We start from the raw sequence: 16,392 nt of genomic DNA on the forward strand, positions 1-16,392 counted from the left end.
CTGTCATTTGATGCCAGGCACAGCCTTAACCTGTTGAGTCTCTGCTGCCTCCACACTTCTGAACCTGCCTGAAGCCAGGGACGCTGGTGGATGTTGCATCTTTTTTTTTTTTTTTTTTTTAATATAACAGCAAAAGAGACACAGATGTATGGATGTTGCATCTCTTCTGGCTAGTACTTATTTCTTTTGTCATTTGGATCTCAGACTCTGAGTCTCAGATAAATAAAAAAAGCAGTCAAAATCGCTGCTCTGTGCGTTTTCCTCTTAGAGGTTATGTTATTCAACCGGGGTGTATGTGTGTGTTTGAGGGGTGCGGAGCAGTGTCTTTCCCAGCTGGGAATCAAAGTTCCCAGGATCCAGTCACCCAGCAGGATTTCTCCACTTAGCAGCTTCTCTTCACTCATTTCATCCCTCTGATATCTAGAGCATGGGCACAAGTGGCCAAAATAAAGTCCAGATGACCAAATAAATGGTCATTTCAATATACTTGGTAATCTGCTTTCCCAGGACAGAGAGTAGAGGGCCAGCCCAGGGAATACTGGGCCATACTTCAAAGCAACATTTGCTCTTCTCCAGGATTCTGAGCAGATGGTGGGGCAGTGGTAGAAAACACCTCCTTTGCCCCTGTGGTCAACAGCAATGCAACAACAGTCAGGACCCCTTCCTTCCTGCCCGAGAAAGAGATCTCTCTGTGTTTTATCCAAGATGCAAAAGGATACCTCACAGCAATGATCTGTTTCAGACTTTCCCGTCACCCCCAAGACACACTGTCTGCACGTCTGAAGGATGCCACCACGCAGCCTCATCACAATCACCTCCCACAGAAGGAACCCAGCTTCCCAAAGCCCCAGAACGCCCTGGCTCAGACACTGACGTTGCAGCGTTCCTCTAGGAGCCCGAGCGCCCCGCCGTGGGTTGCCTGGTTTAGTGTGACTAGGGGACTTACCTCCACCTTCTTCGTGTGACTACGGCTCCTAGATCATCGCTCAAGGTGTGGGGGGTGTCCGGCTTCTCCTAGTGTCCCCACTGCTAACCCAGCCTTTCATGGAGCAGCGGCTCCATAAAGGTCTTTGGAATACACGAGCCAGTGAGCAGGGGGCTCAATTCATCATCCGCTGACTCCTTAAATAACCCAGGCAAATCCAAATGAACAAGACATTATTTAGTTTTTGAAAATGACACACGAGAAGGACAGAACCATGAATTCACTACCATTACTTTTATCATCTCTTCCATCATCAATATTACTGCCAAGTAAGCTCACTTTTCCAAAACAGTTCTCTAATTCCAATTCCATCGCATCCTGTTCAGGACCACAAAATACAATGGAAGAGTCTCCAATCGCTTTTACAAAACAGCAAAACTCTTGCTCACAATCTGGGTAAGCGCAAATGCACTGTCATCAGCATCATTCACGAAGCTGAGACACTGAAGTTTATTTAGCATTCTATGAAAACAATCAGAGTTTGAACATTTTCTAAGGAGAACTGGTGAATCTCCATGTCATCATACAGAAAACAAATGCAATGAAGCTATACACTGGTTCCCCAAACTGCCCCAGGCCCTCACTTCTGAGAAGGCTGACCGCTCCCTCTTCAATCTCAGAGCGAAGGCTCACCTGGATGCTGCTCTGGCTCAGTCCGCCTCATCGTCCTCCCTTGCAGGCTCTGCAGACCGCAGTGGGAAGGCCCTCAAAGCCCTTTGTTTGACCCTGAGCAGAAATGCCATGATTTCCCACTTGCTGGTCTCCGCATAAGCCCGGGGACCCCACAGGAACTCATAGCGAGCAGGGTGGCTGTAAGGCACCTGCCGGTACTCCAGGTACCCCTCCTGCACCCACACGTGGGTCAGAAGCGTCCTGGGCTCCCCAAAGAGGCAGTGCACACTCCCAGCATACACACCCAATCTGCTGAGCGCTCCCCAGACCTTCTGCTCAGGGGCACGGTCTCCATTCCGCCTGATCAGGTTGAGGACCAGCACCAGGAGGCCGGCCTTGGGGAGGCTCTGCCCACTGCTCAGCACTGCGTTGCAGCTGAGGCCCAGGATGGAGACCATGATGTAGATGTGCTCCCTGGGGTCCACCTCCTTCACTTCCACGCCAAAGACCAGCTGCAGGCACTGCGAGGCTTGGCTGAAGACCACCGGGAAGTACTCCTGGTTATCCCTGAGGACCTTATTCAGCATTTCCGCCTGGGAGGTCGGCTCCTTGGCTCGATACTTGAGGAGCAGGAACTTCATTAGGCTAGCTATCATCTCATTCAGCGCTTCCTGGGGCAAGGACTCCCCAGTGCCTAAGGAGGACACTGTGGGGGAGGAGGCCGAGGCAGATGCAGCCACCCCTGCCTCAGCCCCCAAGAGCTGCGCATTCACCGGGCCCTGGGCCTCGCCAGGGTCCTGAAAACCTTCCTCGGGCTTGCTCAGCTCACTCATCTCGACCACGAGCGTGATGCCTGGGATCAAACCACAGACAGGAGTCAGCCAGAGTGACAGATGGGGACCACGGGCCAGGCTGGGGGAGAGAGGGGCTGTGAATGGCCTCAGCTGAGCACCACACCCTGGGCGGACTGACACAGGCAACTTACAGGTCTCCGCTTGAGGGGTGCTCTCAGACCTCACAGGGGCAAGCCTCCGGGGCAGCCAGTCCCCTGGCTACCGGAAGGAGGAAGTGAGGTGGCTCCGCAGGGTACAGTCAGCACAGTCCAAGACTTCCGAGGCTGACAAGGTGGGGGATTAGGCCCTTGGGTGGTCCCTTCTGTTCTGGGGTGGGGAGCCCCCGGTGCACACTCAGGGTACCCTCCTCACCTTGACTCCGGGTACTGCCTGCACCTTCTCTGCCCTCTGACCTCAGGGCACGAGCCTCAGTCCTCTGCCTTCCCCTCCTGGTTCCTGCAGCTCCTGTGAGAAAAAGGGAGGGGGCAGCTCGGGGGTATCCTGTGGCACAGCCCTGAGCCTTCTGTGACAGTACGCGGGGTGGACTCTGTGAGGTCCCCCCAGTTGTGTGGTGGGAGGTCCCCTCAGGGCTCCCCTGTAGTGCTCACCTTGCCCCTGGCACCACCTGGTCCCTCCCCTCTGGGGGCCTGCATGGAAATTCGGAACAAGATCCCAGCCTCAACAGAAAGCGCTGAGGGGCTCCACATGCTGCCGAACCTGCCCAGGGCTTCCTGTGGGTCCTAGGCTGGGGACATGCTCGGTCCTCAGCTCCTCCTCACGTCCTGCCTGGCCTCCCAGCACTGACCACAGGGGCGGGGGTCTGCTTAGTCCTCCCTCGGGTCTGGGGAGTTCAGCCTCTGCCCACCTGAAGCCTCTGCCCTCCGCCCAAATAAACCTCACCTCCCGGGGTCCCTAAGCCAGAAGTCAAGAAACTGCTCACCCCACTCCAGGGCCTCCAAGAGTCCCCACAAGGGCTAGGATCCCTGCCTCCCTGTTGGGGTCTTTCCGCTTCAGTCCATCCTCGCATGCAGCCTGGCCCCTCAGGCAGGACCGGAGATTGTCCCGTCCGCCATTTTGAGACCCCCGCCGCTTTCACAAGATCCCCAGTCTCTCTCAGACCAGCATGTAAGAAAGGCAGACACACAGAATGTGCTCCCAGGGCCGACTACAGGGGCGGGGATCTGTGGGGTTCCGTCGCTCCTCATGCAGGGTCCCCTCACTCCTCCCTCAGGCACCTCACCTGCCTCCGGCCGGGACCTGGGATTCTCGCCTCTCCCCAGCTGAAGCCCCGCCCCTTATACCACCCCCAGGCTCTCCAAGACCCGGATGTCAGGAAGTCAGACCATGCCTGCTGCGCTCCTCCGACCCCCACAGTTGCCCTGGACTGACGGCAGAGATGAGCTTCTCTGAGGTACCCTCTGATTGGGGTTCAGGGTCCTCTAGTTCCTCCTCAGGGTCCTCAACCTGACACCCCACCGGACCTGGGAATCGGACCACCTAAGGCCCCGCCCCATATGCAAGGTCCCCAGTCTGAGATCCCGACCGACCGACCTCAGGAAGTCAGCCCCCCTACCAGGTCTCCAGTCTGAGATCCGGATATGAGGAAGTGAAACCGCGCACGCTGGGCTCATCCTACCCCAGGGCCACCAAGGACCAACAGCAGCTACAGGCTTCCCTGAGGTCTCCTCTGATTGGGGTCCAGAGTCCGCTCAGTCCTCCCTCAGGGTCCTCAACTTGAAACTCTGGAGGAGCTGGGCTTCTTCCCTCTGCTCACCCGAGGCCACGCCCCCTTTCCCAGGTCCCCAGTTTCTCTGAGACCTGGATGTCAGGAAATGCAGCATGTGCTCATCCACCCTCTGTGTTCCCTGAGCCTTGATGTGAGGGTCCCGCCTCGGGTCAACACTAGGGGCATCCCTGGATCTGCCAGGGCTCAAGATGAGGTCCCTGAGGGATGATCAAAGGTAACCCCACTGATCCCTGCCCCTGCTGTCAGCCCTGGGCCACCCTGGTGGTGGGATGAGCACTTGGCAGCCTGTTCGGACTTCCGCATCTGCATCTCAGAGACATTAGGCAACTGTTAGAAGGGGCAGGGCCTCAGATGGCAAGAGGGGGAGATCTTAGTTCTTTTGAGGGTCAAGGTGAAGACACTAAGGGAAGACTGAAGAGGACGCTGGACCCCAGAGCAGAGTGGGGTCTGGGAGGACATAGGGCAGATGAACCATGCTGCATTTCCTGACATCCGGGTGTCAGAGAGACTGGGGACCTGACATAACGGATGGGGCACGAGTGGGGAGAGGAGAGAATCGAAAGCCCTTACACAGAGACAAGTTCAGGTCCCTGAGGGATGACTGAAGGGACCCCAAGTGAAGACTCTAGGGACCCCAAGGTAAGACTGATGGAACCCCACAGATCTCAGCCCCTGTTATCGGCCCTGGGAGCCCTTGGGGTGAGAAGAGCACACTAGGTCTGTCCTCTCTTCCTGAGTTCCGGGTCTGTGAGTGTGGGGACCAGGTGCGAGGAGCAGGGACCTCTTCCCACCTTTCCTAGTGGGGAGACGACAGAGCCTAGGTCCTACCGGAAGTCAAGGTGAACACCCTGAGTGAGGACTGAGGGTAGTCAGATCTCAGACCAGAGGGAACCTTGGTAGTCCCCAGGCAGGACAACTTCATGCCGCGGTGCCTGACATCCCTGTCAGAGAGACGGGCGAAAGCAGCAGAGCCTCCCGATTGCAGACAGGACACTTGCAGCTCTTGCCTGGAGTACAGGCTCCATGCGAGGAGGGACCGAGACAGTTAAGACCCCAACAGGGAGGGACTTGGCCCTTGCAGGAGGGTCTTGGAGGGCCCAGAGCAGGGTGGTGAGCAGGGTGAGCAGCTTCTTGACATCTGGCCTAGGGACCTCGTGAGGTGAGGTTTTTCGGGTGGAGTGCGGATGTCTTCGGGTTAGCAGAGGCTGGACACACCAATCCCGATGGAGGACTAAGCAGACCCCTGCCTCTGTGGTCAGTGCTGGGAGGCCGGGCAGGACGTGAGGAGGAGTTGAGGACCGAGCATCTCCCCAGCCTAGGACCCGTGGGATTCCCTGGGCAGGTGCCCCTCAGCACTTTTTGTTCAGGCTAGGGTCTTGTTCTGAGTTTCCTTGCAGGTCCCCAGAGGGTAGGGATCAGGTTGTACCAGGGGAAAGGTGAGCACTGCAAGGGAGCCCTGAGGGGACCTCCCGCCACACAAAACTGAGGGGACCTCACAGAGTCCACCCCTCGTACTGTCACAGAAGGCTGAGGGCTGTGCCACAGGATACCCCCGAGCTGCGTCCTCCCATTCTCTCACAGGAGCTGCAGGAACCAGGAGGCGAAAGCAGAGGTCTGAGGCCCATGTCCTGAGGTCAGAGAGCAGAGGTGGTCCAGGCAGTACCCGGAGTCAAGGTGAGGAGGGTGCCCTGAGTGTACACCAGGGGCTCCCCATCCCAGAACAGAGGGGACCCCACATGGGCCTAGTCCCACCACCTTGTCAGCCTCGGAAGTCTTGGACTGTGCTGACTGCACCCTGGGGAGACACCTCACTTCCTTCTTCAGGTAGCCAGGGGACTGGATGCCCTGGAGGCTTGCGCCTGTGAAGTCTGAGAACACCTTTCAAGAGGAGATGCATAAGTGGCCTGTGGCCGCCCAGGGTGTGGTTTTCAGCTGAGGCTGTTCACATCCCCTCTCTCCACCATCCAGGCCTGTGGTCCCCATATGTCCCCATCTGCCCCCCGCCCCCCTCCGCCGCCTCCCTCCTGCCTCAGGCTGTGGTTTGATCCCAGGCATCGCGCTCATGGTCGACATGAGTGAGCTGAGCAAGCTCGAGGAAGAACTTAGGACCCAGGCCCAGGGCCCATTGCAGGTGCAGCTCTTGGGGCCTGAGGCAGGGGAGACTGCAATTGCCCCCCACCCCAGTCTCTGGCCTTGCCCCCGGTAGCTCTGAATGAGATGCTGGCTAACCTGATTAAGTTCCTGCTGCTCATGCATCCGGCCAAGGAGCTGACCTCCCAGGTGGAAATGCTAAAGAAGGTCCTCAGGGATAACCAGGAGCACTTTCCGGTGGTCTTCAGCCAAGCCTCACAGTGCCTGCAGCTGGTCTGTGGTGTGGAGGTGAAGGAGGCGGAACCCAGGGAGCACATCTACATCATGGTCCCCACCGTGGGCCTCACCTATGATATGATGCTGAACAGTGGGCAGGGCCTGCCCAAGGCCGGCGTCCCGGTACTGGTCCTCAGCCTAATCATGTGGAATGGAGACCGTGCCCCCGAGGAGAAGGTCAGGGGAGCACTCAGCAGGATGGGGGGGGCTGTCGAGAGTGAGCACTGCAACTTTGGGGAGCCCAGGGAGCCGCTTACCCACATGTGGGTACAGGAGGGGTACCTGGCATACCGGCAAGTGCCTGAAAGCCACCCTGCCCGCTCTGAGTTCCTGTGGGGTCCCCAGGCCTATGCGGAGACCAGCAAGTGGGACGTCGTGGCATTTCTGCTCAGGGTCAAACAAAGGGCTTTGAGGGCCTTCCCACCCCTGTCTACGTAGCCTGCAAGGGAGGAGGATGAGGCGGGCTGAGCCAGAGCAGCATCCAGGTGATCCTTCCCTCTGTGATTGAAGAGGAAGAGGTCAGCCTTCTCAGACGTGCTGGCCCAAGCCAGCTGGGGAAACTGGTGTATAGCATCTTTGGATTCCTATTCTCTATGATGACATGGAGATTCATCTGCTTTCCTTAGAGAACTTTCAAAATTTGATTTTTTCTTTTTTTTTTTTTTGTTCCATAATTGTTTTCATAGAAGGCTAAATAAACTTCAGTGTCTTAACTTAGTGAATGATGTTGATCACAGTGTGTTTGAACTTACCCAGTTCGAGAACAAGAGCTTCGCTGTTTTGTAAAAGAGATTGGAGACTCTTCCATTGTGTTTTGTGGTCCCGAACAGGATGCAGTGGAATTGGAATTAGAACTGTTTTGGAAAAGTGAGCTTACTTGGCAGTAATATTGATGGGGGAAGAATTAGATGATAAAAGTAATTGTAGTGAATTCATGGTTCTGTCCTTCTTGTGTGTCATTTTCAAAAACTAAATAATCTCTGTTTATTTGGATTTGCCTGGGTCATTTTAGGAAGTAGCAGAATGAATTGAGCCCCCTGCTCACTGGCTCGTGTATTCCAAAGACCTTTTAGGAGCCTCTGCTCTGTGAAATGCTGTGTTAGCAGTGGGGACACTAGGAGAAGCAGGACACCCCCACACCTAGAGCGACGGTCTAGGAGCTGCAGTCACATGAGGAAGGTGGAAAGACATCCCGTAGTCGCAATGAACAGCGCAACACAGGGCGGGGTGGTGGGGTTACAGGAGGAGTGTTGGAGTGTCAGTGCCTGAGCCAGCGTGGTTTGGGGCTTGGGAAAGCTGGGTTCTTTCTGTGGGAGGTGACTGTGTTGAGGCTGGGTGGTGGCAGCCCTCAGACTTGCAGACAGTGTGTCTTGGGGGTGACGGGAAATTCTGAAGTGGATCGTTGCTGTGAGGTGTCCTTTTGCATCTTGGATAAAGCCCAGAGAGATGTCTTTCTTGGGCAGGAAGGGAGGGGCCCTGGCTCTCGTCACATTGCTCTTGATCACAGGGGCAAATGAGGTGTTTTCACACCCCACGCTGCTGCTACTGCTGCTAAGTCGCTTCAGTCGTGTCTGACTCTGTGCGACCCCATAGACAGCAGCCCACCAGGCTCCCCCGTCCCTGGGATTCTCCAGGCAAGAACACTGGAGTGGGTTGCCATTTCCTTCTCCAGTGCCTGAAAGTGAAAAGTGAAAGTGAAGTCGCTCAGTCATGTCCGACTCCTAGAGACCCCACGGACTGCAGCCTACCAGGCCCCTCCGTCCATGGGATTTTCCAGGCAAGAGTACTGGAGTGGGGTGCCATTGCCTTCTCTGACTGAACACCTGACATCTCTCCAATCCCACACTGCCTACCGGATGCTCAACAAAGAGCAGCAGGTAGAACTCATAATGACAAAATCTCCTGTTTTGGGGAAGACAGTCTGAGCAGGTCACATGGGTCTTGAAATTCTCAACCATTTCCAAGTGTCCACTGACTATGTGGCAGGTGCCATGTATGTAGCCAGAATCACATCTTCTGTTCCTGTTGTTCTCTGGCACTCAGCAGGGAGAGCTGCCCCTTCAGCCCCCTGCACCCGCCCGCACACCAGACTGCAGTGACCTCACCACCTCCTGAGGCCCGGAACTCGCTCCTGTCATTTGATGCCAGGCACAGCCTTAACCTGTTGAGTCTCTGCTGCCTCCACACTTCTGAACCTGCCTGAAGCCAGGGACGCTGGTGGATGTTGCATCTTTTTTTTTTTTTTTTTAATATAACAGCAAAAGAGACACAGATGTATGGATGTTGCATCTCTTCTGGCTAGTACTTATTTCTTTTGTCATTTGGATCTCAGACTCTGAGTCTCAGATAAATAAAAAAAGCAGTCAAAATCGCTGCTCTGTGCGTTTTCCTCTTAGAGGTTATGTTATTCAACCGGGGTGTATGTGTGTGTTTGAGGGGTGCGGAGCAGTGTCTTTCCCAGCTGGGAATCAAAGTTCCCAGGATCCAGTCACCCAGCAGGATTTCTCCACTTAGCAGCTTCTCTTCACTCATTTCATCCCTCTGATATCTAGAGCATGGGCACAAGTGGCCAAAATAAAGTCCAGATGACCAAATAAATGGTCATTTCAATATACTTGGTAATCTGCTTTCCCAGGACAGAGAGTAGAGGGCCAGCCCAGGGAATACTGGACCATACTTCAAAGCAACATTTGCTCTTCTCCAGGATTCTGAGCAGATGGTGGGGCAGTGGTAGAAAACACCTCCTTTGCCCCTGTGGTCAACAGCAATGCAACAACAGTCAGGACCCCTTCCTTCCTGCCCGAGAAAGAGATCTCTCTGTGTTTTATCCAAGATGCAAAAGGATACCTCACAGCAATGATCTGTTTCAGACTTTCCCGTCACCCCCAAGACACACTGTCTGCACGTCTGAAGGATGCCACCACGCAGCCTCATCACAATCACCTCCCACAGAAGGAACCCAGCTTCCCAAAGCCCCAGAACGCCCTGGCTCAGACACTGACGTTGCAGCGTTCCTCTAGGAGCCCGAGCGCCCCGCCGTGGGTTGCCTGGTTTAGTGTGACTAGGGGACTTACCTCCACCTTCTTCGTGTGACTACGGCTCCTAGATCATCGCTCAAGGTGTGGGGGGTGTCCGGCTTCTCCTAGTGTCCCCACTGCTAACCCAGCCTTTCATGGAGCAGCGGCTCCATAAAGGTCTTTGGAATACACGAGCCAGTGAGCAGGGGGCTCAATTCATCATCCGCTGACTCCTTAAATAACCCAGGCAAATCCAAATGAACAAGACATTATTTAGTTTTTGAAAATGACACACGAGAAGGACAGAACCATGAATTCACTACCATTACTTTTATCATCTCTTCCATCATCAATATTACTGCCAAGTAAGCTCACTTTTCCAAAACAGTTCTCTAATTCCAATTCCATCGCATCCTGTTCAGGACCACAAAATACAATGGAAGAGTCTCCAATCGCTTTTACAAAACAGCAAAACTCTTGCTCACAATCTGGGTAAGCGCAAATGCACTGTCATCAGCATCATTCACGAAGCTGAGACACTGAAGTTTATTTAGCATTCTATGAAAACAATCAGAGTTTGAACATTTTCTAAGGAGAACTGGTGAATCTCCATGTCATCATACAGAAAACAAATGCAATGAAGCTATACACTGGTTCCCCAAACTGCCCCAGGCCCTCACTTCTGAGAAGGCTGACCGCTCCCTCTTCAATCTCAGAGCGAAGGCTCACCTGGATGCTGCTCTGGCTCAGTCCGCCTCATCGTCCTCCCTTGCAGCCTCTGCAGACTGCAGTGGGAAGGCCCTCAAAGCCCTTTGTTTGACCCTGAGCAGAAATGCCATGATTTCCCACTTGCTGGTCTCCGCATAAGCCCGGGGACCCCACAGGAACTCATAGCGAGCAGGGTGGCTGTAAGGCACCTGCCGGTACTCCAGGTACCCCTCCTGCACCCACACGTGGGTCAGAAGCGTCCTGGGCTCCCCAAAGAGGCAGTGCACACTCCCAGCATACACACCCAATCTGCTGAGCGCTCCCCAGACCTTCTGCTCAGGGGCACGGTCTCCATTCCGCCTGATCAGGTTGAGGACCAGCACCAGGAGGCCGGCCTTGGGGAGGCTCTGCCCACTGCTCAGCACTGCGTTGCAGCTGAGGCCCAGGATGGAGACCATGATGTAGATGTGCTCCCTGGGGTCCAGCTCCTTCACTTCCACGCCAAAGACCAGCTGCAGGCACTGCGAGGCTTGGCTGAAGACCACCGGGAAGTACTCCTGGTTATCCCTGAGGACCTTATTCAGCATTTCCGCCTGGGAGGTCGGCTCCTTGGCTCGATACTTGAGGAGCAGGAACTTCATTAGGCTAGCTATCATCTCATTCAGCGCTTCCTGGGGCAAGGACTCCCCAGTGCCTAAGGAGGACACTGTGGGGGAGGAGGCCGAGGCAGATGCAGCCACCCCTGCCTCAGCCCCCAAGAGCTGCGCATTCACCGGGCCCTGGGCCTCGCCAGGGTCCTGAAAACCTTCCTCGGGCTTGCTCAGCTCACTCATCTCGACCACGAGCGTGATGCCTGGGATCAAACCACAGACAGGAGTCAGCCAGAGTGACAGATGGGGACCACGGGCCAGGCTGGGGGAGAGAGGGGCTGTGAATGGCCTCAGCTGAGCACCACACCCTGGGCGGACTGACACAGGCAACTTACAGGTCTCCGCTTGAGGGGTGCTCTCAGACCTCACAGGGGCAAGCCTCCGGGGCAGCCAGTCCCCTGGCTACCGGAAGGAGGAAGTGAGGTGGCTCCGCAGGGTACAGTCAGCACAGTCCAAGACTTCCGAGGCTGACAAGGTGGGGGATTAGGCCCTTGGGTGGTCCCTTCTGTTCTGGGGTGGGGAGCCCCCGGTGCACACTCAGGGTACCCTCCTCACCTTGACTCCGGGTACTGCCTGCACCTTCTCTGCCCTCTGACCTCAGGGCACGAGCCTCAGTCCTCTGCCTTCCCCTCCTGGTTCCTGCAGCTCCTGTGAGAAAAAGGGAGGGGGCAGCTCGGGGGTATCCTGTGGCACAGCCCTCAGCCTTCTGTGACAGTACGCGGGGTGGACTCTGTGAGGTCCCCCCAGTTGTGTGGTGGGAGGTCCCCTCAGGGCTCCCCTGTAGTGCTCACCTTGCCCCTGGCACCACCTGGTCCCTCCCCTCTGGGGGCCTGCATGGAAATTCGGAACAAGATCCCAGCCTCAACAGAAAGCGCTGAGGGGCTCCACATGCTGCCGAACCTGCCCAGGGCTTCCTGTGGGTCCTAGGCTGGGGACATGCTCGGTCCTCAGCTCCTCCTCACGTCCTGCCTGGCCTCCCAGCACTGACCACAGGGGCGGGGGTCTGCTTAGTCCTCCCTCGGGTCTGGGGAGTTCAGCCTCTGCCCACCTGAAGCCTCTGCCCTCCGCCCAAATAAACCTCACCTCCCGGGGTCCCTAAGCCAGAAGTCAAGAAACTGCTCACCCCACTCCAGGGCCTCCAAGAGTCCCCACAAGGGCTAGGATCCCTGCCTCCCTGTTGGGGTCTTTCCGCTTCAGTCCATCCTCGCATGCAGCCTGGCCCCTCAGGCAGGACCGGAGATTGTCCCGTCCGCCATTTTGAGACCCCCGCCGCTTTCACAAGATCCCCAGTCTCTCTCAGACCAGCATGTAAGAAAGGCAGACACACAGAATGTGCTCCCAGGGCCGACTACAGGGGCGGGGATCTGTGGGGTTCCGTCGCTCCTCATGCAGGGTCCCCTCACTCCTCCCTCAGGCACCTCACCTGCCTCCGGCCGGGACCTGGGATTCTCGCCTCTCCCCAGCTGAAGCCCCGCCCCTTATACCACCCCCAGGCTCTCCAAGACCCGGATGTCAGGAAGTCAGACCATGCCTGCTGCGCTCCTCCGACCCCCACAGTTGCCCTGGACTGACGGCAGAGATGAGCTTCTCTGAGGTACCCTCTGATTGGGGTTCAGGGTCCTCTAGTTCCTCCTCAGGGTCCTCAACCTGACACCCCACCGGACCTGGGAATCGGACCACCTAAGGCCCCGCCCCATATGCAAGGTCCCCAGTCTGAGATCCCGACCGACCGACCTCAGGAAGTCAGCCCCCCTACCAGGTCTCCAGTCTGAGATCCGGATATGAGGAAGTGAAACCGCGCACGCTGGGCTCATCCTACCCCAGGGCCACCAAGGACCAACAGCAGCTACAGGCTTCCCTGAGGTCTCCTCTGATTGGGGTCCAGAGTCCGCTCAGTCCTCCCTCAGGGTCCTCAACTTGAAACTCTGGAGGAGCTGGGCTTCTTCCCTCTGCTCACCCGAGGCCACGCCCCCTTTCCCAGGTCCCCAGTTTCTCTGAGACCTGGATGTCAGGAAATGCAGCATGTGCTCATCCACCCTCTGTGTTCCCTGAGCCTTGATGTGAGGGTCCCGCCTCGGGTCAACACTAGGGGCATCCCTGGATCTGCCAGGGCTCAAGATGAGGTCCCTGAGGGATGATCAAAGGTAACCCCACTGATCCCTGCCCCTGCTGTCAGCCCTGGGCCACCCTGGTGGTGGGATGAGCACTTGGCAGCCTGTTCGGACTTCCGCATCTGCATCTCAGAGACATTAGGCAACTGTTAGAAGGGGCAGGGCCTCAGATGGCAAGAGGGGGAGATCTTAGTTCTTTTGAGGGTCAAGGTGAAGACACTAAGGGAAGACTGAAGAGGACGCTGGACCCCAGAGCAGAGTGGGGTCTGGGAGGACATAGGGCAGATGAACCATGCTGCATTTCCTGACATCCGGGTGTCAGAGAGACTGGGGACCTGACATAACGGATGGGGCACGAGTGGGGAGAGGAGAGAATCGAAAGCCCTTACACAGAGACAAGTTCAGGTCCCTGAGGGATGACTGAAGGGACCCCAAGTGAAGACTCTAGGGACCCCAAGGTAAGACTGATGGAACCCCACAGATCTCAGCCCCTGTTATCGGCCCTGGGAGCCCTTGGGGTGAGAAGAGCACACTAGGTCTGTCCTCTCTTCCTGAGTTCCGGGTCTGTGAGTGTGGGGACCAGGTGCGAGGAGCAGGGACCTCTTCCCACCTTTCCTAGTGGGGAGACGACAGAGCCTAGGTCCTACCGGAAGTCAAGGTGAACACCCTGAGTGAGGACTGAGGGTAGTCAGATCTCAGACCAGAGGGAACCTTGGTAGTCCCCAGGCAGGACAACTTCATGCCGCGGTGCCTGACATCCCTGTCAGAGAGACGGGCGAAAGCAGCAGAGCCTCCCGATTGCAGACAGGACACTTGCAGCTCTTGCCTGGAGTACAGGCTCCATGCGAGGAGGGACCGAGACAGTTAAGACCCCAACAGGGAGGGACTTGGCCCTTGCAGGAGGGTCTTGGAGGGCCCAGAGCAGGGTGGTGAGCAGGGTGAGCAGCTTCTTGACATCTGGCCTAGGGACCTCGTGAGGTGAGGTTTTTCGGGTGGAGTGCGGATGTCTTCGGGTTAGCAGAGGCTGGACACACCAATCCCGATGGAGGACTAAGCAGACCCCTGCCTCTGTGGTCAGTGCTGGGAGGCCGGGCAGGACGTGAGGAGGAGTTGAGGACCGAGCATCTCCCCAGCCTAGGACCCGTGGGATTCCCTGGGCAGGTGCCCCTCAGCACTTTTTGTTCAGGCTAGGGTCTTGTTCTGAGTTTCCTTGCAGGTCCCCAGAGGGTAGGGATCAGGTTGTACCAGGGGAAAGGTGAGCACTGCAAGGGAGCCCTGAGGGGACCTCCCGCCACACAAAACTGAGGGGACCTCACAGAGTCCACCCCTCGTACTGTCACAGAAGGCTGAGGGCTGTGCCACAGGATACCCCCGAGCTGCGTCCTCCCATTCTCTCACAGGAGCTGCAGGAACCAGGAGGCGAAAGCAGAGGTCTGAGGCCCATGTCCTGAGGTCAGAGAGCAGAGGTGGTCCAGGCAGTACCCGGAGTCAAGGTGAGGAGGGTGCCCTGAGTGTACACCAGGGGCTCCCCATCCCAGAACAGAGGGGACCCCACATGGGCCTAGTCCCACCACCTTGTCAGCCTCGGAAGTCTTGGACTGTGCTGACTGCACCCTGGGGAGACACCTCACTTCCTTCTTCAGGTAGCCAGGGGACTGGATGCCCCGGAGGCTTGCGCCTGTGAAGTCTGAGAACACCTTTCAAGAGGAGATGCATAAGTGGCCTGTGGCCGCCCAGGGTGTGGTTTTCAGCTGAGGCTGTTCACATCCCCTCTCTCCACCATCCAGGCCTGTGGTCCCCATATGTCCCCATCTGCCCCCCGCCCCCCTCCGCCGCCTCCCTCCTGCCTCAGGCTGTGGTTTGATCCCAGGCATCGCGCTCATGGTCGACATGAGTGAGCTGAGCAAGCTCGAGGAAGAACTTAGGACCCAGGCCCAGGGCCCATTGCAGGTGCAGCTCTTGGGGCCTGAGGCAGGGGAGACTGCAATTGCCCCCCACCCCAGTCTCTGGCCTTGCCCCCGGTAGCTCTGAATGAGATGCTGGCTAACCTGATTAAGTTCCTGCTGCTCATGCATCCGGCCAAGGAGCTGACCTCCCAGGTGGAAATGCTAAAGAAGGTCCTCAGGGATAACCAGGAGCACTTTCCGGTGGTCTTCAGCCAAGCCTCACAGTGCCTGCAGCTGGTCTGTGGTGTGGAGGTGAAGGAGGCGGAACCCAGGGAGCACATCTACATCATGGTCCCCACCGTGGGCCTCACCTATGATATGATGCTGAACAGTGGGCAGGGCCTGCCCAAGGCCGGCGTCCCGGTACTGGTCCTCAGCCTAATCATGTGGAATGGAGACCGTGCCCCCGAGGAGAAGGTCAGGGGAGCACTCAGCAGGATGGGGGGGGCTGTCGAGAGTGAGCACTGCAACTTTGGGGAGCCCAGGGAGCCGCTTACCCACATGTGGGTACAGGAGGGGTACCTGGCATACCGGCAAGTGCCTGAAAGCCACCCTGCCCGCTCTGAGTTCCTGTGGGGTCCCCAGGCCTATGCGGAGACCAGCAAGTGGGACGTCGTGGCATTTCTGCTCAGGGTCAAACAAAGGGCTTTGAGGGCCTTCCCACCCCTGTCTACGTAGCCTGCAAGGGAGGAGGATGAGGCGGGCTGAGCCAGAGCAGCATCCAGGTGATCCTTCCCTCTGTGATTGAAGAGGAAGAGGTCAGCCTTCTCAGACGTGCTGGCCCAGGCCAGCTGGGGAAACTGGTGTATAGCATCTTTGGATTCCTGTTCTCTGTGATGACATGGAGATTCATCTGTTTTCCTTAGAGAACTTTCAAAATTTGATTTTTTTTTTTTTTGTTCCATGATTGTTTTCATAGAAGGCTAAATAAACTTCAGTGTCTTAACTTAGTGAATGATGTTGATCACAGTGTGTCTGAACTTACCCAGTTCGAGAACAAGAGCTTCGCTGTTTTGTAAAAGAGATTGGAGACTCTTCCATTGTGTTTTGTGGTCCCGAACAGGATGCAGTGGAATTGGAATTAGAACTGTTTTGGAAAAGTGAGCTTACTTGGCAGTAATATTGATGGGGGAAAAATTAGATGATAAAAGTAATTGTAGTGAATTCATGGTTCTGTCCCTCTTGTGTGTCATTTTCAAAAACTAAATAATCTCTGTTTATTTGGATTTGCCTGGGTCATTTTAGGAAGTAGCAGAATGAATTGAGCCCCCTGCTCACTGGCTCGTGTATTCCGAAGACCTTTTAGGAGCCTCTGCTCTGTGAAATGCTGTGTTAGCAGTGGGGACACTAGGAGAAGCAGGACACCCCCACACCTAGAGCGACAGTCTAGGAGCTGCAGTCACATGAGGAAGGTGG

At 56.4% G+C, this 16,392-nt stretch overlaps 2 protein-coding genes and 2 pseudogenes across 2 annotated transcripts; 2 read left to right on the top strand and 2 right to left on the bottom strand.

Annotated features, from left to right (window-relative positions):
• Positions 1-1,635: 1,635 nt before the first annotated feature.
• On the bottom strand, positions 1,636-2,857 carry LOC138072497 (melanoma-associated antigen 10-like). The gene is made up of 2 exons (XM_068963536.1): positions 2,803-2,857; positions 1,636-2,450 (listed from the first exon to the last, which is right to left on the bottom strand). The coding sequence occupies exon 2, from the start codon at positions 2,428-2,430 to the stop codon at positions 1,636-1,638; it is 795 nt and encodes a 264-aa protein (XP_068819637.1). The 5' UTR covers positions 2,431-2,450; positions 2,803-2,857.
• Positions 2,858-6,248: 3,391 nt separating this feature from the next.
• LOC138072503 (melanoma-associated antigen 10-like) lies at positions 6,249-6,961 on the top strand (annotated as a pseudogene).
• Positions 6,962-10,307: 3,346 nt separating this feature from the next.
• LOC138072498 (melanoma-associated antigen 10-like) lies at positions 10,308-11,102 on the bottom strand. The gene has a single exon (XM_068963537.1). The coding sequence runs from the start codon at positions 11,100-11,102 to the stop codon at positions 10,308-10,310; it is 795 nt and encodes a 264-aa protein (XP_068819638.1).
• A 3,818-nt stretch (positions 11,103-14,920) lies between these two features.
• On the top strand, positions 14,921-15,633 carry LOC138072502 (melanoma-associated antigen 10-like; annotated as a pseudogene).
• Positions 15,634-16,392: the final 759 nt, after the last annotated feature.

This window comes from Capricornis sumatraensis, unplaced genomic scaffold (genome assembly GCF_032405125.1).
Source record: "Capricornis sumatraensis isolate serow.1 unplaced genomic scaffold, serow.2 scaffold87, whole genome shotgun sequence".
Taxonomy (NCBI): Eukaryota; Metazoa; Chordata; class Mammalia; order Artiodactyla; family Bovidae; genus Capricornis; species Capricornis sumatraensis.

Excerpts from the sequence above, each read along its gene's own strand:
- LOC138072498 (XM_068963537.1), bottom strand. The coding sequence starts at position 11,102 with ATGAGTGAGCTGAGCAAGCCCGAGGAAGGTTTTCAGGACCCTGGCGAG.
- LOC138072497 (XM_068963536.1), bottom strand. The coding sequence starts at position 2,430 with ATGAGTGAGCTGAGCAAGCCCGAGGAAGGTTTTCAGGACCCTGGCGAG.